The 24621-nt window shown below is 29.8% G+C and overlaps 1 protein-coding gene across 4 annotated transcripts in view; it reads left to right on the top strand.

Moving 5' to 3' along the window:
* LOC143191378 (uncharacterized) overlaps window positions 1–24621 on the top strand; it is a 43778-nt gene that overhangs the window by 14998 nt on the left and 4159 nt on the right. The window contains exons 1-3 of one of the 4 annotated variants that reach the window (XM_076396393.1): window positions 12823–13040; window positions 17743–17826; window positions 21307–21549. In XM_076396393.1, the coding sequence (XP_076252508.1) occupies window positions 21421–21549 (129 nt within the window). In that variant the 5' untranslated portion in view covers window positions 12823–13040; window positions 17743–17826; window positions 21307–21420. Of the gene's footprint in view, window positions 1–12822; window positions 13041–17742; window positions 17827–20818; window positions 20955–21306; window positions 21550–23994; window positions 24135–24621 lie in introns of those variants that run through there. The other 3 variants (XM_076396402.1, XM_076396409.1, XM_076396418.1) reach the window with 3 other exon arrangements.

Consider the following 24621-nt stretch of genomic DNA (forward strand, 5'->3'; position numbering starts at 1 on the left):
TTAATAGCCTTTATACTTGGTAAATTAGAGGAATTGAGATTGATGAGACATGATTGATGATGATTGATAGAGACATTGAGACTTTTTATAAACATTGAGGAAACATTTTTAATAACATAACTTATATCACAGAGACATGTGGCTTGAGTATTAATAAATAAGAGTCCAAAGTATTGACAAGTGACGGTTCTCCCTCTATTATAATTCTTAATGAGATCCGGTTATAGCAAGTGCATGAATTCAAGTACTTGCTATCAGTAATACAGGAGAACATAGTACCATTTACTGCTGAAGTAATAAATCAAATCGGCGAAGATTCATGGGCATTTCTAAGATAGTCCCTCTGGAGTAGATGACATATTATAATCATATGCTTATCTTCGCAACCTTTTTATATGGCTTCAAGACTTGGAAACTGTTAAAGTATGACATCTCTAGTCTTAGACCTAGATCGTTTTGGAAATGAAGTCACTTGTTTAAGATGAAATAATCAGTGCACAGTTTCAGTCTTATTGTAGGCTTGTAGAAAGCATCTTAATAGCTATGACTATGACGAAAAACATGCATGCAACTTTTTAAAAGACCCAAAATAAAGTATTTATTTAATTTGTGTAAGAGATTTAAAATAGCACTTGTCTTATCATTATTCAGATCATATTTATTTGCAAAGGACGTTCTATTTTTTCAAGTACATATTTGATAATTTGCATGTATCTGATATACTGTTTCTTATCTGTACCTGCGTATGTAGACGTCCATTCATTTCAACTGTGGGAGATTGTGCTAATTGTGATCAAAGTAGCATCAGATTATTACAAAATTATGTTATTAAAAAGTTTTATGCACATATATTAAATAACTAATGGTGAAAAACACAATTACTGTATTGGTCGAAATGACGACCCAGACATTGAACATGACGTTGATGTAACTCAACTCCTCAGAATCAGTTGCAACACTATCTAAGTTCCTGATATGAAGAGATGATAGATAATTAAAATAGACTCCGGTCTGTATGTTGTACTCAAAGACTTATAACCACATAATTTTACAAAAAATATGCATTTTAGGTGTATTCTGATCATTTATTTTCAGGATTAATGTTTCAGATAAAGGATTGTTTTTAATTTAATGCTTTACTATGAAAAATCGGTACTTTTAATCATACGTACTTTAAATCGGTACTAATCATCACTTTTAAATCGTCGAAACTTGTACTCATTTGTTCAGATCGATGGAGCACGGTTGCCATTAGCTTCACACACTATTCCATGACCTTCAACGGCTTTTTCTTTAAAATGTAAGTGTAAGTAAAAAAGCAAAACCCAAAAAATTTGAAAATAACCCGACTCGATTGAATACACCATAACACGATATATAATCCTTTAAAATTACTTAATACTTACATAATATAGCAAGACTTTTCCCAATTACCATGTCATATTTGAAGTGTTTGTATCAACAAGTTTACTAATTATTCGAAATATGTAATACGTTTTGGGTTGGGAAAAAAACTTAAAACGTTAGAAAAAATATGTGTGTTATAAAGAATACACACGGTACCACACGAGTAAATGGTACAAAACGTTCAAGGACGACTAAAAAGATCGTCAAAAACAAACCTGGTTCCACACGGCTTGAGACCGCCTTCATCAACGAAAACATTAAAAAGGTGAAGGACATTAGCATAAGAAAGATTGCACACGGTTTAAACATTTCGCATAAGTCTGTTCGCTAGATTTTTACTGATAAATGGTGTTCTTTCCAAAGAAGTTTTTTCAAGAACAAATCTTTTTATTGAACCACATCATTCTGATGAATTAACGTTAATAGAATTCATCATAAGAGATGATAAAACATATGAACTTGATATGTAGATAATAGTAATCAATGCAAGAATAAAGAATATTGAAATATTATAAAATCCCTCAAAAATTAAGGAAATTATTCTGTTTTCTTTGATATTTACGATGTAGGGCATTAAAACATGTGGAGAATACAAATTTATGAAAAAATAGAATACTAAACACCAACGATGAACCAACATATTCACCAAATGTGTCCAAATAGCCACTATCTTCTGGTTCTGAAATTGTTAATAATTGTGTGTTCAAAATAATTTAAAAAAGGAGTATAGTTCGATGATAATAATTGAAATATTAACAACTAAATAAAATTGGGTGTTGTGATCAGTTCTGGGTACATTTTTATACGGATTAAAATAAACTAATGATCCAGTAAAATAAAATAATATAACATTTTTTAAAAAGCTTGTGTTTCATTTGATTTTTATTAACATATATTAAATGTTTATACTTGAAATATAATCACAGAATGTTATTTTGTTGTAGTGGTGTAATAAAACTTTTCTATTGAACATCAGATTGATTTCAAAATTAATTTCATAGCTTCTTTGTAACATTTTATATTGCCTCTGTTTTTATAAGCCAACCATTTTAAGTGATTCTTAATACATTTTCAGAAGTTAGCATATATATAAATTAAACTATTTTTCTAAAATACCAGATGTATTTTTGATAATAACTTACTATCGGTATATTTTGCAGAACACTCAATACCATTATCAAATACTTGAAACATATTGATATTGAAATTAACATAATATCATTAATATTAATTTAGCTCATTCGGTATTAGATTGAAGGTATTTTTACTCCTTTGAAGTTTTTCCATTACGAATAAACGGCTGGAAATATTTTAACCATGAATTGCTAAGTTATCTGAGAACTTCTGGAGAATTTGGGATCGATTCTTGTCCAATATGTCTTGCAATTTGCTGTCTTCCAGCTTATTTGGTCCTCCAGGCCATTCTTTGTCATTGACATCAAAATCACCACATTTAAATCGCTGAAACTAAAATAAACAATTGGAAACTACCGCAAGTTTCTAAAAGTGTCTGATTGACTTCGGCAGCAAATTTCTTTAGATCAAACAACAAAAGTAATCAATATTGAAAATGTAATTTTGACCATTGCATCGTTAGAGTAGTCTTTAAATACTGAATAACTCACTAATTCTAAATAGAAACAGCTATTTGATTTAGAAAATTGTCAAGATCGTCGAATTTGATGGTTAGGTTATGTTGTTTAAGAGCTATTCATAATGATACTTCGTATTTCAATAAATATCGCCGATCAAAATACATGCAAGCACCTAATAACAGGGTGAAGGCTCGCGGAATTCTTAGATTATTTTAAATTGAATTGTTTTATTTTAAAAATAACTCTTTAAGAAAATATTTTCATTGTATCCTCTTTGTCATCTTTCAACATCTTTATTCATTTTTCATCTCATTCTACTTAATTAACTATATTTCTAAATTTTCGTATCACCAAGCTCATTTAATTGCTATAATAAAATTTAAATATTAGAAATTTCATTTTACACTTTTTATATTTACAATGAGAGTAGGAGATGTAACCGTATCTGTTTCCTTTAACTTTTATCTCGTCAAATATTTTACTCATCATATAGATACGTAGCGTCGAGGCCGTGTGCAAAATCTAGAGATAATATTATACGTGGAAAAACCACAAGCACACGTCAAAAAACAAAAAAAATTATACCGTATCTAGGAGTTATTTCGAAAACAATTTACATGATGTTTTGTTAAATATTAACGATGTTTACTAACATAGGTACAAATTCATAGGTATGAGATACATATAATTTATTAATTTTAAAATGCCAATCAACCACGACTTGTAAATGGTATCAAATTAGTCTGATAAAAACCGACGTGTTATATAATTTTATTTGGCTCATGGCATTTAATTTCAAAGGATTATTAATGAAACAAAAATAACCATAATTCCTAACCAAAACATGTTTTTTTGCTTCAATTAATGGGTGTCATCCATGGTTAACTATATCCTTTCACTATAATTTAAACAGAAACGTGGTAAAAATATTAAGTGTCCTTCGATGCAATCTAGTTTTGTACATATTTCTCATTTTTTAAAGCTATTGAACTAATATGTGTATTCTTAATCAAAAAAGTCTGTTCTCTATATATCTGATTATGAAGCACTATTTATTCTATTGATATAACTGATATCATAAACGATCATCAATAGAGTTGGGGATAATATATGAACGTTTTTTTTGCAGTGATACCTGTTCCAATAAGATAATCAGGAATTATATAAATACAAAATGATAACTAGAACAATAAATTCGACAAGGCACTAATAAAAGCAGCCAAAAATTATAAAAGTAATACAAGACAATAGAATATCTGTATACAGTCAAAATTAATTTTGAGGATTGATGTTTTTCAAGATATAGCCATAGAGTAATAGAGAGACAACTCAATAGAGGGCTGAAGAAAAGTTTCGTTATATCTCCATTATAGGCAACTGTAAGGAAAACATTTTGCTGTGAAGACATTTGATTGGCTCTTTGATAAAATTTGGCACGTGACTGACCTGACGTCACGTTTGGCCAATAAAATGTAAATAAATAGCAATTTAATTTCTGAAATCTATAAAACTGAAAATTATGTATAAAATATAAATATAATATAAAAATAAATATACCTATAAAATATAAATATTATCATAAACAAAAAACTTTGGAACAAATCAAAATTATCTCTTTTGTTTTTCCCCTTTTTCATATTTGTTTAGGGCCATCAATTTAATAGGTACTGTTAGAGTTCTGGCTTTTTGTTTTCTTATACTGAAAGAACTTTGAGTCTTTCTCTGTTAAAATTATGTTGTCCTGTTATGTAACCTGTTTTATCCAAAAGTATATGGTGCACATTCTATCTGGAAGATCATCTACAGTGTTCAATTAAAAGGTTTTAAATTTACATTTTTTAAAAATGTTTGACAAAATGTTATATGTTATATTATCGTGAGATAAAATAAAATAGGTAGCTCAAAGAACTACTGACGGTATAATAAAACAATTTTCTGGTACATATGATATTGCCTTGCCTCATATAAGAACATCTGTAATTGAAGGTATTGAATCGCTTTGCGCGAGAATTCCTAGTGTATTAAACTTTAGTTAATGCTCTCTGAAAAGGTTTGCATTCAGGAGCTATTATTTTAATGGGATTTCAACTATCAAATAATTGATCCAAGAATAAAAGTATATGGCTGTTTGTGTAGCTTCTTTCGGACAGGGATTAATTTCTAAAATTAAAAAATAAATATTTGATATTTTATATGATTATTAATATGAATAAACATATCTCAATTTACAACAACAAAACACGCTGTAACGATTATATATTTTTTTGATTTAGTTGATTCAGTCAGTTTGGGATTTTTAACATTATCAACAAATACTTTTCAACAAAAAATTTCCCATAACGTTAAAGCTCCATTTCTCTATATACATAGCATTATTGTGCAATTTAATTAACTTGTATTATCTTTTAAAAAGACATAAGCAAATAACAAGTCGAAAATTTATTTGTAAAATGAAACCTGATATAGTACCCTTTGACAAAGAGTTTAGCAGCATGGAAATACATCATACAATGTGTATCATCGTATATAAACATATAATCACAAACATCTTTTGTAGAACATTGTTGTAAATGAATTTGATATTAATAACGAAGTACTAATTTATAATTTTTCGAATTCTGGCGTTCACTTCCATCTTCTGACTTCCGCTATTTTCGATTTCTACACGCAGATATTTAAAAGCCTTATTACAGATACTTATTACATTTATACACCTTCAATTTTTATATTTGATACTTCTGGCTATCCCATCACTCATTATCATTCCATAATCTCTTAATATCCTATTTCATATGTTTAAGATTTATAGATGTTTTGATCTATCAATTGCAAAGCCTCTTATAGATATTTCCATTTTCCCATGTTTTTATACCCTATTTATGTTGTTATATCTTGTTTTGTCTATTTTATAATTTTTTATTATTTCATTCATTAACATTACAAAAAGGGTTGCTTAAAAGTCCTGATTGGGTTTTGAAGATTCTTCAATGATATCATTGGAGTATTTCCTGTATAATTCTTGAATAATTTTCTCACAATTTTATTACTTACACCTTTTCCTTCCACCTTCTTCATTACTTTATTACTTCACACCTGCCATTTTCTGTTATTTTTTTATCCTCAATTATCATAAGTCCTTTTTATGTTTCATGTGCCTATAGTTACATGATTTTTCTCTCCTGCAAGTTTTTGAAATTTTATAAAAAATTAGTCTATTAAAGACTATTACATAATATATTTAATTTCAATAAATTTAAGGATAATGGAATATATATGTTTCGTATCAATTATCAATGATTATCAGTAGATTTTATATCGTAAACATCTAATTCAAAGAAACATGTGTCATAAAACTGCACAGAATCGGGTGTCAAGATTATTAAGATTAAAAAAAGGACAAACAACTCGTTTAATCCATCGATCTAGTGATCAAAGTATAAGCGAGACAACTGATAAGAACCGAATTAAATATATTTTTTTCAAAAATGACTAGGATTTGTAGATGTTTTCTGAATGATTTATTTAGAACTCTTTATAGAGTTAACTGTAATTTGACAGATGGTGCAAGTCATCTTGTTTTGATGTTTCCGCCGTAGTAGCATTCGCAAATTATAATGCAGAGGTTGACGCTACGCTAACGTTAATATATTCTAGAATGTCATGTGCACTATTAATATTCTGATCATCAAACTTGTAAAGCACACGTGAGTTTTACAGTCTAATAAAAGTTATTTTGTACATATCATTTTGTATGTATCAACTTTGAGTTTGTTCGGTTATCGTTCACTTTGGTTTTCACATACAACAAATTTCTAATCTAAATAAAACAATGAAATAAAAATACTCTAGTCATATATAATTTATTTTAACATTATAGTGAATATAATGCATATATTATCAAATGACTTTTGTCTTCTGAAACTGTGTACTTAATTGTACAAAGGTACAATTAAGTACACAGTTGTAATAGTTTGTAGGTTAGGGTTGGGTTTGAATATATTTACATTGAACTCTTTTCCATAGCATCTAAGAGTTAATGCGCTAGTAGTGGTATCCACTGGGGGCCTAATCTACCTAACTAACAATTGTATATCCAAGTAATATGTTTTACCTTTATTAGAGAGCATATTTACCCTTTACGCTTTGTTCTTGTGTCCTTTGGTATAGTGTTTCTTTGTAAAGACATTTTGATATCACTGTATATCTTCTTTATTTGTTCTATTAATACCTATATACATTTACCATATTTGCATAACAGGTACTATTCTTTCTCTCCTGGCACATTTTGACCAAATGCTCATGTATATTCTGCACAATTACACACATAAATCTGTTACACTCTACAATAACATCTCCTATAGTTATCATAAATTAATTATATACTCACCTTTACTTGTTTCCATTCTCATCAACCAGTCTTAGAAATTGACAGCATTGAATCATATCAGATTCAGAAAGTTTCATTCAAGTGAATAAGTAAGCTATTAATTTCCAATCTATCTAACATTTGTTCCCAATTTGGCGACTCCTTCTTCAATCATCGAGTTCATCCAAACCGAATGTGTTATTAACCATTCCTATTTTCAGCACAAAATACAACATATCTGCAATGAATTATTAATACATTTTAGGACTTGTAAAGTCTAATAAATTGCTATTCGAAAATTTGCTTTTTTCTATCAACTTTTTTTATCATCTTCTCATGAGTGACCGTTGGGTATATTGGTCCCATTCTGAAATATCCATGTGCCATCTAAATACATAAACTGAAATAATAAGTCTTCCTTTATTTTATTATATGCTTTTAAAAGTTTTATTCTTTTCAAAGCAATATCTGGAAGTTCCATTTAACATCTTCGATATAGACTCTAACAGTTTCCTTTGAAATAATTGTATTAAATTATGTTTGTATTGAAAATCCAATCACTCACTGTTTTTATGCATTTAATCTCTGATAGAGCTAACATCAAGCTGATATTAATTTGTTACCCGCTTCGTATGAGGACGTTTTTTTTTTCAGTGAATTCAAGATCATATTTTTGATTTTAGAGATATTTGTAGATATAGACTATTGTAGATTTTATATCATTCAGTTGGTATGAAATTAGCGAGAGATTGGGCTTTGGAGAACGAATTCAACGACCTAATACTTAGTGACGTTGCAAAAACCTCATTACTCATTAATACATTGAACTGAATAAATAATCTGTAGGTGTTTCCGTAATTGACAATTAAAATTAATAAGATGCGCCATATCCGGCATTTCACAATAAATTATATATATGCACACTTCCTACCAGAGAACAATTTTATAACACCAACTAATGGAAAAAAAAGTCAACGGTTGCGGTTTTCTGTTCATCCGATTTTGCTGACGTCTTTTTAACAAATTTATATATAACGAGAAGGGTATGCATCGTACGAGCAGCTCTGATGAGATCATCATAGGAAGTTGTGGTTAGAGCGGTTTTTTTAAAATGGGAATTTATTAAAAGTGATATTGTCGTCGATATTTTAACAAATACAATTTCTAGTTACCTTAGTAACAACAAATTAATAATATTTGTACGATTTTATTAAACTTAAATAAAGCATCGTAATAATGATTTTTATTTTACGCTAAACTCAATGAAAATTTCTATCTTTATTATTATCATAAAATGTATTCATATATTTAAATATAATAGACCAATCAGCCTCCTGAACTATTTAGGGACTATTTAGTGTACTGTTTACACATTTACAATATACAATACATCAGTTAAAATATACAATGTTATTAGAAGTATAGAATGCAAAGAACAATATAAATACATGGTCTAGAATTAGGAATTAGAAATAGGAATTAAAAGCCTAGAGTTAAATGTGTAGGATAAGGAGTACATATTCCAAGATGACAAACAAAATATGTAAAAGCAACAGATGCATGATTATAAAAGTGCTACAGTAAAATGGTCGCACAACCCATGACAATGATAAAGATACAAGAAACAAAAAATGTAATCGAACATGCATAATATTACATAGATGCACCCTATTATATTTCTAGTAGTAATCCTGTTACGGTTAGAAAATTAATCAGCTTGTCCAGGTCTCTTAAGACACTGGTCCATCGTCTCTCCCAAGTTGACCAACCGTCCTTGCTAGTTATATCTTTGGCATTCGGTTAATGTGACTGATAAACAGTGAGGACACAGTGATGGACTCCTTCCCTTAATGAGAAACTCATGGGTCACTTTGCAGTGACTAGTTCTGAGACGTGATAATAAGCTTTAGTTGCACCTGCTGCTGTTAGTATTGTTAGGGCCCTGATAATACTCTTTTTTCTACTTCCAAAGCTTGTTGTTTTTTGTCTAAGTTTCTAAAGATAAAAAAATAGGTTCAGGAAAAAGGAAAAACATGTAATTATTCAAATATTTATTTCTTTTTTATTTCCTCCATTGGTCAAGAATAAACGCTCAAACAATGACATATAAACCGACATAATCACATTAGTATAACAGCAAACATCTTGATTATGCTTTTTATCTAGGCAGGATCTTTTTGATAATATTATCTTTTACCTTCGAGACCTTAACAATAACTAAACCAAAAAATATACATTTTTGCAAGTAGTTTAGCTCAAGATTAAATGAAATACTAGAATGCGAGATATTTGAATTATTGCCTTAAAAAATAAGGGGTGATATTATGAATGTATTAATTAATAATCGGGCAATCATACCTGGATGAAGTATGCTAAATTTCAATAAAATCAGCTTAATAGTAAATCTCTCTCTATATTCTAGGGTTTTACTACCATTGGCTTCAAATGACACGGAAAAAATAATTTTATTAAATATTTATTAAATATTTAGTACGAAAAGTTTTCGAATAATAATATCTGAGAGTAACAGGAGTAGCAGTACTAGTAAAGAATATTATAGTTTTATTGTTTTTTCGGACAGGGTCGGTGATCAACGACATATATTAAAAATTGAGTTAGTTAGTCAACTTTCTAAACAATAAAATCAAAATGCTTAGCATGTTTGAATGCTATCTAAATATATGTTCATATAAAATAATATAAATGTGTGCCCATTAAGATCTGTATATATATCTGATATATTTTTGTAACATATGGATATTTTCCTGGTTGTCGATATATTTTTCTCCGATATATCGATATCTTTTTTCGATATAGACTGGATTAGTTATATTCCTTTCACATAACCTAACGCCTTGTATTAATTGTATTTTGTAATTTTAAATAAAAATAGTTAAAATATTGTATTTTGTATTTTAAATACACGCAGTGGTCAATCTGACAGGGCAGGCCACCTACTGTTGTGATAGTCGTGGGTTCAAATCCTGCTGAGGCATGGTCGTAATTTTATGTTTGTGATTGTTTAATATTTATGATTGTCCGAGAAAATAACGCAAAATCCGACAAGGAAAATGGTCCCAGCCATGCCAGCAAATGCTGGGTAAGACCGAATGTGTTCTGTGATGATTTCTTAGTTAGTCCAGTCGGTAGGCTTATCATTTGACAAAAAAAAGAAGTTCAAAATCATTGAAATGAAGTCTAAATTATTATAATATTTACAAAATTGAATATTTTTATATATGGACTTATATTTGTTGTTCTCCACCACTGCAACGCTTCTAAAACAACAGGAAAATAATCGGAAACGGGGAAAATCAGAACCCGTTCATTGATATTTACATAAAAAAAAATAACGAAGGCCGTATATTAAAGATATAAGAACGATTCCAGCGGATTAATCATTGCTGCGAGCTCCTAAAAACCGAGCCATTCGCATGGGTAATTCCAGGAATCGACCGCAAAAGTTAGCCGGCACCGACGTTGCCGTATCTCCCCGGTTTTCACGCCTACCCCAATATTATTAATAACAATAACATACATGCAGTCAAAATCATGCGATGAATTGTTTCGCGTTAAGTAATTCTGATTCACGGCGGCTCGACTATTATCTCGAGGATCCTGTTACTATGAGAGCATGGCGATTGTTCGGCTCGGGAGAAAGTATTGCGTCACAGTCGAGATTCCTCTATAGATGTCGGTTCGCATGTCACCTTGAAAACTGGAGAAATCACGTTTTTCCTCGGTTATATAATCATAATTTTGTTTAATTAATACTGTGTTGATTATTAGTAGAACAGAAAGTTTATAGGTCTATTTCACTATAGAAAAATGATAGTGAGGTCCGGTTTCTAATTGATAAGACAATTACAATGTCAAAATATTGATTAATGTAATAGAGTTATTATCATCGTGAGAAAATTATCTAGTTAAAACTACCTATTTTTCCATTGTATGTACCATTTTTTGAAAACAGCTTAATTATATAACATTTCACAGACAGCATCCACAAAATCAAATGATGGACAGAAACCAAAGTTAACAGGCAGAGACCGACGAACGTTAAAAATATTTGTGGCCAGATAACATATAACTACGCAAAAATAACATCCGAACAGAGTAATAGAGATGTAACTCAACAGGGGACTCTGGCGAAAAGTTTTGCTATGCCCAACATCCAGAGGGCGCCATATTTGGCCATTCGGGTAATTTGATTGGTCAATTTAAATCTCCATTATGTTTCACCTGCAAGAAAAATATTTTACTGTGAAGACATTTGATTGGCTCATTACTAATGTTTGGCACGTGACAGCCTTGACGTCATGTTTAATTGGCCAACCAAATTTAAATAAAAACTTTTTTTTCTGAAATAAATTTATTAAATAAAATTCAATTAAACATAAATAAAAACATAATATGTAAAAATAAATATAAATATAATCTATAACAATAAATGTAATATAAATATAATATAAAAATGAATATGTCTATAAAATATAAATATTGTGTCTTTTTGTTTTCTTATACTGAAAGCAAATTTAGTCTTTGCCTCATATACCCAAAACTATATAGCGCACCTTGTTATTACTTTTAATATTTTATCTGAAAGATCATTATGGACTGTACAATTGAAGGGTTTTTAATTTATTTTTTTAAACATTTGACAACAATTTTTGTCATATTGTCGACGTGGAAAAAGCGCGCAATAAAAAAAGCTCAAAGACAGTATAATAAAACAATTTTATAGAAAACAAAACAAACTCCTTGTTTAACTCAAATATTCTGGCTGTAATGTACGATTTTAGTACGTTTGTTTTGGAAACATTTTCTGTGGTTTATGAACAAGGCCTTCATGCCAAACCTTATCGAAGGCTTGTGCTACATCTAAAAATATAGCTGAGCATAATTTTTTACTCTCGTAGGACACAGCAATAATTCATTATTTCACCACCCTTCCTCAAAGAGCTATGGGAAAAAATGTTAGCTGTCATTTGTTTCGATTAAAACCAATATATGTGGGATACGTAATGAGCAGTTCACCAAAACAAATAAAACAGGGCGCCTGATTATATTGATGTCGTACGAAAATAGATATGTATGGGAATAACCGCGAACAATCCCCAAAATAGAATCCAGAATTTAAAATAGGCACAGGCTCCTTAAAAACCCGCAAAGTCATTATATCACAGGCGTCGCATTGCCCCAAAAACCGTCTCTAGATCAGGTGAAAGTCCACCGAATCCTTCCAGAACAAGTCGACGGCTTCGAAATTCGGCAATAGCAGGTCCTGCGAGCTTCTCTCTTGTCCTCTCGCTTTACGCGATGAGTCAGACAATCACACTATCATACGAAAGGCGGCATTGGTTCCGCGTGACGTAACCCCGACCAATTAGATCGCGGCGACGCGGACAGCGCCCTCGCACCGCCAATTTTCGCTAGTTCAACTGGGGGGAAAAAACACGTCATTACCTCAGCGATCGTGTAGCTTGTTGGATGTGTTTTAACGCTGTAGTCCTTAAAAAGACTACATTGAGCCCGGTACCGCGAGAATATAAATATTTTGGTTTCTCCGCGCTCTCCTCGAAACACAAGTTTTCGGTTTATTATTTGATTTTATTGTGTTGTGTTATAACAAAAGGCTTCCACGGCGACTAGAGCACACAAGCGACATTAGAGTAAGTCCCCATTTTCTCTTAATACCGGAAAAATAATTTATTTTCACTATTGCACAATATGTTTCAACTATTAAAAAAAATTTTTTTGCCAATACCCTATTACAAACATACGTTTTCGTCGTTATCTTATCAGCTTCAGACGTTAACAAACATATTGCGAGATGGATTAAGAGATTTTGCGTGTTTTTCTACCCGATATCGTATCTAATTTCGGTCTAATCTCCATATTAATAGTATCTCGTACCATTTTTATCTGATCTGATCGGGTGGTGACATTGCCAGCGGAAATTCCCGCAATTCTGGATCCGGCTAAATCCGGCCTAGAGAAACGACCTTGACCGTCTTGGTGGTCGATTCGTAGACTTGTTGAGGCTTGTCGGTGGGCCCCCGTGACGTCAGGCGACAGAACGGAGACGGTACAGAGGCGTGCGAATTGATATTTGCGATTTTTCGCCAGTTTGACCCCATTTTCCTTAAAAATTTCCGTTCACATTGTTTAATGCTGCTTTAGTACAAACAAATATCTTTACCATAATAACTAACATATTTTAATATGTCTGGGAAATATTTATTTTGGTTTATAAAAACCCGCGAAAATCACCAATCATCAAATATTTTTAATCTAAAGGATTATAATTATTTATAGTGTTGTTATATATATTTATATATGTTATATATATATTATTACTATTATAACTAGTAGTAATAATATATATTCTTAATTAAGACAAAAACATATATTTTCATTAATAATAAATTAATGATTAACAAGTAATACTTCTTTTATAACAAATTATTTCCTATATAAAATTAGAATTAGAATAAGGCTGCTTCTATTTAGAAAATTAGTAATTTTACTGAAGATAATTTGTTTTAATAAAGTTTAAAAAAGATAAATTTACATATAAGAAAAAGAGTAATAATTTCTAAACTTATGTTAGCCTAATAAGAAAAATATTTAATTTTGTAACATTGTAGAAAAAAATTGTTTTTGTTCATAAAAATACGCCAAAATCACCTCTCGTAATTTTAAATCAAAGAATTATAAATATTTATGGTGTTGTTAAAATTATATTTTTCAAGAAACTAAATAATAATACTACTACTACTATATTTGTTATAAAAAAAATATTATAAATATATAATATAATATAATTATAAAAAATATATAATATAATTATAAAAAAACATAAAATTTGAATTATAAAACTGTGTTTTTTAAACAAATATTTTATTATATATTTTTTGCATTTTTTTTTGGAATTTAATTTGTTTTAGAGAATTTGATGAAATTGAAAGATTCTTATAAAGAAAATGTAGTAATTTCCTTGTACTTTATTTATTTGTTTCTTTTAATGCGAATATTGACTGTTAAAAAATTATTTCGGAAAAATGTATAATTCAATCGAATTTGTTATTAAGAATTAAGAGAAGCTTAATATATCAAGAAACTAGGAATAAATCGTTTTAATGAGACCAAATTATTCACAAGGTTATTATAATTCTAAAACTAGTTCTCTGTTAAATACATAGCTAATAAATATAGTTATATTGTTATTTTTGAACTTTGAAGGAATAAAATTAATCTCATTTTTAACCTTTTCAAAATGAATTTTAACAAGATATTTCCGAAAAGATTAATTAATTTTGATAAGATGTCCTAATAAAGGTTAAAATTCATAAATATTTATCGATTATATTATTTAAACAATATGTTATCAATAAATATTTATTTCTGAAAATTCTAAGAAATATTTTAGAAGTGTGTAATTATAATTGCAAAGCTAGTTCTTCGTGAAAGTCCAAATAATTTTTTTTTCATTGATTAAAATAAATTTAAATTACTTTTTCTATCCAAACTTTTATAATATAAAACTAATAATAATGAAATTTAATGTAAAACATTTAAGCACTAAATATTACACAAAAAAATTGTAAATCCAATAGAATTAGTTCACGCCGGATTGGTGGCGCAGTGGTAAAAGCGATGGGACGATCCTCATACTGTTGCGATAGCCGCGGGTTCGAATCCTGCTGTGGCATGGTCGTAAATGTATGTGTGTGATTGTTTAATACGTGTGAATGTTCTAGGCAAGAGTGTAAAATCCGACAAGGAAATTGATCCCAGTCACGCCAGTAACCAGGCTGGGTAAGACCGGATGTCTTCTGGGATGATTTCTAAAGTTGGTCACTCGCCAGTCGGTAGGCTTAATGCTGGGGACCGTGGTTCGAGCCCACGTTAAACTTTAGTCCAGATAAACCCATAGTTGTAAAAGGTTTTAATTTGTAATCAAGATACGCGTAATACCACGTGTAAGTCCAAAGGTTGGTTTTGTGAAAGTTAAGTGAATATAGAGTTTGAATAATCTTTTATTTTAAAATATATGTATAAGTAAGACATATTTCAATTATCTATATACTAATAACAAGAAATATTCGTGATCTAGCTTTCCAATCAAAATACATTTTTGTTTTGAAATCAGGAAAATAATTACATTTTTCAAATAAATATAAAATATATTTGTTAAAATATACATTTTAAGTCGTCATTTCTTCAAGCCGTTAGTGTCTAAAATGCTAGTAGAAAATGTAATTTTAAAATATTAATAATAATAATCGGATAGTAGAAAATATTTATGACGGTTAAACAAATATATAAAATATTCAGATTGATAAATGTATCGATTATCGATATTTCTAAAATATCTCATTTCATAAAAATATTGTGACATTTTATCAACATATATACCAAGTCAATCTTACCGATAAACATATTTTTAACTAACCGAACGTATTATCAATATTCTAAAGGCGGTCGTAAAAATCACGAGGTTATCCTAGCGATGAATTTGCAATTCCGATCCTGATCCTTGCGAAAGTAACGCGCAGTTGTTCGGTTGTTTTTCGTGCGCGCGCAGTATCCTTTTAATATTCCTCTAGAGACTTATCTGTTTTCGAAACCGGCATATCATGATCCTGACGCAATCGCCATCTTCTGGAAAATACCATTTCAGAAGGCTCCTTTACATAACGCGACCTTTGCGAGGATCATCTAACACGCAATAATTCGTCGTCCAAGGTCACGATTAAATTAAAGGATTCGAAAATAGGATAACGTCTGAATAACAGTTGATACGCGAGCTGTTGTTTTTTTTTTCGCCGCGGATTTTAGCGTTTAAAAACTTCGCTGTGGGTATCGATATAGTAATATTCGATGGTATTTATTAATTTCGTATTCATATTCGGGGTCCGAGGTCGTGATAAAATTAAAGGATTCGAAAATAGGATAATAAACTGAATAACATTTTAATAGGCGAGCGGTTGTTTTTTTTTTATCATGGGTAACTTGATTATATATTTCGGTATCATGGAATATCTGATGATATTTATTAATTTTCATATTACCCAGTCCTCTTCAGGTGTCTTCAATAAATTAGCCGTTAGATTTTGGATGGTGCGTGGACAAAATCAGACGTCGAGGATAGGAAAGAGAAGGAGGTCGTTGACACATTTAAATTTTTTCAGATCGATACGAAGTAATTCCACTTATATCGGAGCCTTATTGTTGCCGCCAGTGGAGAATTAAATATTTACTGTACGGTATTCACCACACGAAGCGGCTGCGAAACAGTAATAGCTTTTCCTGGAAATGTTTTTGTATCGGGACTAATTTTATTTCACCTTGGTCTACTAGATTCGATTTTCATCCACCGGCTGTCATTTTGTATAATTATTTATACGTTATGTGTGTATTTTAAAATTTTCTATGCTTGGCTTCATAAAATACAAGGATAAATGGTACACAATGATAATGAGGGTCTGGTTTATATATTATTTATAATTTTTTTTAATTTCGTATTTTAAATAAGTTAGATATCCTGGGAACGAAATAAAAACCTCCTTAATAACTATTATTGTGATTAAAAAATAATAAGACGGAATTATTTTTCAAACTTGATTTCCTTTTCACAATAATTGTTAAATTGCCGGCTTGGTGGCCCACTGGTAAAGGCGACAGGACGGTCCTCCTACTGTTGCGATAGCCGTGGGTTCGAATACTGCTGGGGCATGGTCGTAAATTTATGTTTGTGATTGTTTAATATTTGTGATTGTCCTAGACAAGAGTGTAAAATCCGACTACGAAAATGATCCCAATCACGCTAGTAACCAGGCTAGGTAAGACCGGATGTCTTTTGGGATGATTTCTAAGTTGCTCACTCGCTAGTCGGTAGGCTTAGTGCCGAGGACCGTGGTTTGGAGCCCACGTTAAACAGTAGGTCCAGATAAAACCCTTATTGGTAATAAGGAGACTAAATATATTTTTTAATTGTTGAATTTGATTTAATTCAAAACTAATAATGATATCCTCGAAGAGATTTTTAAATATAATGAATAGCCATAAGTTCAACGGAAATATATGGGAATAATATGGTGGTTTCGAGATAATAACTTTATTTATAGCTTCATTTACATTAATTTTACTAGTTTGAATTAAAATATCACTTTTTGAAAAATTATGTTTATGTGAAGATAACGATACAGTATTTGTTAATAAACAAATGTTAAGAAAACGCAAAATGGCTTCTACCATCTCTCATGAAATTGTTAACCCTCTTGAAACTTTTAAATAAACACTCAACTATATTAATATTTTAGTAACATATTTTGGAAGCTTAATACTAATATTTTGTTCTTTTTCCAGGTTGGGCGTTAAAAACACTCAACTCTTCCTCTGCGGGGCCTAAAGGCGTTAAAAATTTCTACGCCCAGAAAAGGTGAATTTAATGTAAGTATCCAATATTTGGTTTAGCACGCTCTATGACGTATATATTTAAATGACTTTGCTTGTTTATCATTACTATGAACGTATGAAGGAACACCGGAATATTGAAGAAGTTATTTTTTATATCCTTGCTTTATAATTAAATTAAGGTTAAATTACCTGGATCACATGTAACTAAATAAAAATAAGAGTACTTCGCCGATTTGTTATCAGAACATTAACCACAGCGGTGATTATTTAAACAATATATTTCACTAAAACCAATTCAATTAATAATAACTTATTGCTGAAATATTTGCTTATAGAGAAATAAATAGTTTCATTTATTAATTGCCATGAAAACATATTAATGATTATGGTTCTTTTATATCTTAAAGCATTTTTTTATGAAAAGTCAAGTTTAAGCGTTTAAACATTATTTTATTGTGTAACAATTTAACGTTTTTTCTATATATGTAATGAAACACTATCAATGCCATAAATATAATAAATTGTAATAAATCATGTCATGTCAGCATAATTGTGCAGTGGTATTTATATTTTATAAAATTAATATCTAAAGAAATCTAGGAAATTCAAAAAAAAAAATATAAAAATTTACACTGATATTAGATCAGAATTTTAAAATATTTTCGCTTTTTCTTGAGTACTGTGATTAAATAATAGTACTGGTTATTTATTCTTCCAAATTTATCACTCTAGATACCTAAAATGGAGATATTGGCCGGAGAGAAATATACAAAAATACTGTTATATCGGCCCAAAAAAATTATCGATATTCTTTCGACGTCCCTAATATTAAAGATATTTTTTAAGCATTATAAAAAGTATCGATGATTTTTGGTATTTAATTTTAAAGATATATTATTAAAGTGTTTAGAAGATGTTTTTAATTTCCTCTTTTGTAAAATTGCCGAAAAATATCGGTCAACAAAAAAATCGATATATCGATATTTTCTCGACATTACAAACCTTTGAAGGCACAATTTTTCTAACCTTTGAAGTAATTCTTAAACTGGTGGGATTACGATATAATTTGATCTTCCCAATAGCTTAAAAAATGTCCCCTCGAGGACGGTTTTTGAGTTTGAACAAAAACAAAGAATGAACGCACTAGGATTTTTACTGTTTTTTTAACATAGTACTATCTCACACTCTATTTTAACTAGAAAATAAATATTAACCTGCTCGCAGAATATATACCAAACTTCATTCCAGCATGTTCTCTCCAAATTCTATCGACGTAAGACTATTTATAGTCGAAAACTGGGAATTCTGCTACGTAACAATTCCAAAGTTCTATTTCTTTTTAGAGTGAACCGAACGTTATACAGTCTAATTATATTCGCAATGTTACTTTCTGAACTATTTCGATGATTATCTGGAACCAACTGTTAAATCCGTGGGCGAGAATTCGACACGTGATTCAAGTCACACTTTATTTTTCGCGTCAGCGTCAAAACAAACTGAAATTTTATAGTTTCTCAAAATATAAAAATACAATTTCATCTTGTGATTTGACAGAACGAGTCTGGATATTAATTAATGGAAATAAGTATCGATATGATGGTTTTTTGACCTATTGCAAATAACTAAACGTAAAGTATAGTCAAATATTCCCCATAATGTTTAAACACTTTCTGTTAATTCGTTTAGATAACAGCTTATTAAAAATAGAACAGCACGCTGCGATAAGATGCGCTAAAATATTACTACGGCAGTAAATATTATTGCGTAGATCAAATAGTTTTGTATTAATAAACTTTTACGTTGTAAATGTGAACACAATTTATTTGTAACCAATGATAGTGAGGATCACTATCGCATTTAAGTGTTTATTGTATAACATTATTTTAGATAATAATAGAAGTCATTTGAAATATATCTGATAATTATTTAATAACTATTTTCAAGTCATTAGGACGTTTTAACACAAATAAGGTTAAACTAAGATCAACGTAGCGAAAAAGCCTTTGTCAATCTCTCATTGCTATTGGTTGGAGAAATTTTAGACGAACATATAATATAAAACCGAAAAATCTGAATATAATTTCGTAGGCTTTGTACTCTTATCTTTGTATTATAATTATTTAAATTATGTTAACTAAATTAAGTATATTTAATTTATTTTATTTGTTTAAGAAAAAAATATTTGCTCGCCAATTTTTGTTAGGTCTTAACGGGGAATTTTCTCTCATGATTTATGTTCGAAATACCCATTAAATTACAGACTGGTTGAAGTGAGTAGCTGGTTTTTCCCAATTCGCCATCTTGTACCACTTACGAGCAGAGAGCGTCTTCTTTGGCTTCGAAAGGTCGTCTCATTTTTTGGTTCTCCTAACATTTATGACTTTTTATTATGTATACGTATAGGTTCTATACATTATAAGATAGTTTAATGTAAGATATATTGCTCTGATTTCAAATTCGCATGTTTTTACTATATTTATAGTGTCTCATGTTCTTTAATTGGCTTACATCTATTATTATATATCATTTTGATTAAGAAAATTACCTTCTAATTGTGCGAAAATAGTTTATTTGGGTTCTATTTTCTATGAGACTACATTTTTCCATAGTTTTCCCTTGAAATACTCGCTCAAACTGACTCCTCAGTATTTATTTTTGTAATAGTTTATTCAATCATGTTCTTTCATTGTCGGGGTATTAATATACCTTAGTTTCTTATAGTCTCCTGATTCTAAAGAATCTGTTCTCGAAGTACAGGGGAAAAAGCCAGCTGCACTTATTTATTTAGTAAGTTTACTATCATCTAGTCCGAATGTGTCGAATCTCTTTATTAATCAATATTAACAATATCAAACAAATTGATAAATAAATTGTAAATATTTCTATCAAAATTGGCGACGTACTTGAAAATATTGTATTTAAAATTTGATAATACTAATATAAACTTTCCTTCCTACGAGTATTATTTAGAATCTTAAGGATACTTAAAGGATCTTAAGTTGTTTGCGATTAAAACGCACGTCACAGGGAAATGGTGGAACTGTTCTCATTGGATAAGGAAATTCAGGGCCACTTTATCATCTAGTATATAAGCACGTTAATTTCGGTATTTCGAATTAGTTTTTGTGCGAACTTTTTCAGTGGGAGCCGACGGAGGTTGCGTAAGTCTATACTGTAATTGATTTATTTACCATATGTGTTATTTTCATTAAAAACTTTAAACATTATAATAATGCAAAAATTAATTGCTACTCTTATTGATGGTGAATTATTGGAAATAGTACTTGCGTAGCAGTAATCATTTTCCCAAAGGTTTTTCCCAGTATATTTCCGAGACTAACCGCACCTACTACTGTTTTTATCAATACGGAAATAAATATTACGTATATCACACTAAGTGCAACTATATAACGGTTTTTTTGTTGCTCAAAAGTGAAATCGCTCGAGAAAAGAAAATTACTATTTTTCAACAAATTATCCAATTTCTGACCAAAATCTCTCCATTTGTTGCAGTCCCTATCAAAATGGTCTTCACCAAATCTGTACCTGCTCAAGCAGCATCATGGCGAGAAAGCTTTGTCTACCCAGTACAACTCGACAACACATACATACCAAACAAACCTCCAAATGCTTACTGCCCAGGAGTGCGATATCGGGGACTTTGCCGAGATGGAATCAATGCAGTTTGTGAATCCTCACGACGTCAATCCTCTTATTGGCCCAGCGTCCACGCTATGGGCTACTGGACCTTCACAGGTAAGGAATTCCTACGATCTAGTGTTTTATTTTCCTTAAGGTTAATTTGACGGTAATTGGAGATTATCGATTGTTATTATTGGCGATGAAATCGTTGATAGCGACTCAATTTTGAATTTAGACCACAAAGTAGACTACCATTATGAATAAACATGTTGCAAAAATATCTTCGTCATCCTCCAAACGGTATAGTATCAGTATGAGTATTCCAGTAAAAATATCGTCATTGGACCAATTTTTAAGAGATTCAAACACATTTGTATCGGTTTGTCTATTCTACATTAATACTTATAGTATTGTATATGTTTTTCTAAAATTATGTATTTTTATACAAGCTATATTCTGTTATTTTCTGTAAATTAGTTCATAAAATATACATTTTCAAATATAATATTCGTATAATAAATAATGCTTCAGCAAAACATTGAAATATGTTGATACAATAGTTATAAAGTCCTTACTAGTAAAGTATATGAGTATGTTAATTTGGTATCGGAATAAATAAACTGAACCATTAACATTTGTAGTATTGTATGTTTTCTAAATATCACTTATCAATATTTAAATTTAGCCGAAGGTTTTACATATATGCTAAGATAATTTATACTAAAAATGTATTTTAAAAAACCAATTCTGAATATTAAATAACGATGTAAATCTAAACATTTTAAACAAAATTGCAGTCAATCGCAGGGTATTGAATGAATGCATAGAGTTTTTTATAAAAATAAATGTGTAAAATGTATTTAAACAGCCATCAAAATGATAATTAAAACATACAGAACAATCTAACAAAGTAGAATTAACAATCAACATTAATGTCAATAATCGTCGAGGTAATTTACTTCAAAATCCAATGTAATAACAAGGTCTAAAAGTATAGATTTTATGTTGAGTAATATGAATCAATAAAGTTATCCAAATTTCAGTTAAACAATCAATATTTCATTAAAATTCATTAAAAGGACTAGACACTAAGTACAGAACATGAACAAACTTTTAAAACAAAGGCAAAGAAGTATAATCTTCTGCATTATATTTTAGTAGTCTGTACTATTCGATTGTTGTAATAATAATATGAATTAAAACATAGAAAATCGCAAATATTAAAGACATTATCGGTATTAGTTATCGAAATAAAACATTCTGTCATTGTCTGACACAAAAAAATAATAAGTCATCGCAAAAAAGGTTTGAAAAACTCCCTAAAAATAATTTAAAATATAACAACTTTCAAATATTAAACAGAAACCCATATTAATTAAATCCAACATATATTGAAAAATATATATAAAAACCAAAAAATAATAAAAAAAAAACTATATATTTTAAAAGAATGAAAAATAAACTTATAACTCATTATTTCCATGTTGAACGGGAATAATGTAATAACATAGTAAACCTAAATAAATATCATATATCACTTCTGGCATTGGCAGATATGTATATTAAAAAAATAATAAGCCATCACTAGAAAGGTTTGATAAATTTAAGAAATTCGCCCAAAATAATTTTAAGAGTAACTTCAAAACAGAATACCAAAAAATAATCAAGAAGGAATCAACAAAATTCCAATATAGTTTCAAACAAGAACAATTAACAAACTTAAACTTAAGGTATAACAAAAAAGACGAACATACTTTAATATTTCACGACAGCCTTGATAGTTCCAATAATTATTAAAAGATGGCGGGATTTCCCAGAATTAGCCAAATAAAGAACAGCTCAGAACGGAAACTGAATAGTTTCCTGCTGAATTGGCTTGAACCGGAATAAAATTAAAACCATGAGATCCAAACAGTTAACAAAACTAATGTATGTACCTTCAATAAATAATCAACAGTTTTTTTAAGTTTCTTTTTCTTCTTTATTTTATTTATTTCACGTAAAAGTGACACTTTATATTGATTTTATTTTCGGCAAATATTGCACAAAAAACACTCAATTTGGTTCTGATAAGAGCCAAAAGGTGGCACGATTTCTCAGAAATTACCAAACCGAGCAAGTACAGAACGGAAACTAAATAACATACTGTCGAACGAGTTTGAACACGTATGACCGCGACGTCACATCGCCAACGGAAGAAACGCCAGATCTTCAGTCGGTCGCAGTCGGCTCATGTTCGCTGAATCATAAGCGCGTCCGAAGCCCCCTCCCCACCTTCGCGGTAACACAGTCTTTTGATAACGTTATAAATACCTGGATATCCGAAAGCTTTTCACCATATAGTGATTGAATCTCATCAAATACGGTTCAGTGAAAAAGAAATAACCAATTATGTCAATAAAAAGAAACTGAAAAATTTGCCCGTCACTTCTCACACACATGTATTTTGTTCTGTAGATTATAAATCCCGTAAAAGATTGAATCAGCCGCAACGAATCACTGCAGGAGATTAAGTGTCGATATTTTTTCGTTCATTTCTTTTGTCACTAGTGTTAAAGCTGATTGATTCAAAATACATTCAAAGAGAAAAAAGAATCAGTGTGTTTGTGCTTAACAAAACTCTGAAGATATTGAGGAGACTCAACAACAGATCCCAGGGTCAAGCCTAAAGCTGGACGGAGTCATCCTTGATGCAACATGTATATATACTTTTATTTTATTATTATTCTTTCGTTTTCTTTTGAATAATTTGTAAAAGTTATATGAATCACAAGAAAGAAGATTTTTTCTATAAATATTATCTAGGAGTATTTATGATTAAAATGATATTTCAGAATGAAAATGTTATTAAATTAGGAACATTATCTTCCTCAAGGTCATTCCGATTCTAATATCTCCATTGATGTTCTAGAACAAGTAGAGTTCTCTATATGTAACAACAATGATTCGCAACAAGATGGCGACTTTTACCTAATAGAATTATTATTAGTCATAATTTATTAAAAAGTAAAACACATTCAATATCTTTTTTATTTTTATTGTTAAATTTTTTATTTAAATATTTTAATTAAAATATTAGTTCATTAAGATATAAATTATAAATAAATATTTGGTGCAGAAATACAATTGGTAAGCAAATAAGCCAACATTTTATTTTCATGGGAATATTAAAGTAATTTTATGTCA

This window comes from Rhynchophorus ferrugineus, unplaced genomic scaffold (genome assembly GCF_030347505.1).
Source record: "Rhynchophorus ferrugineus isolate W39M unplaced genomic scaffold, kcgeb_rfMv2 rfM1, whole genome shotgun sequence".
Lineage (NCBI taxonomy): Eukaryota > Metazoa > Arthropoda > Insecta > Coleoptera > Curculionidae > Rhynchophorus > Rhynchophorus ferrugineus.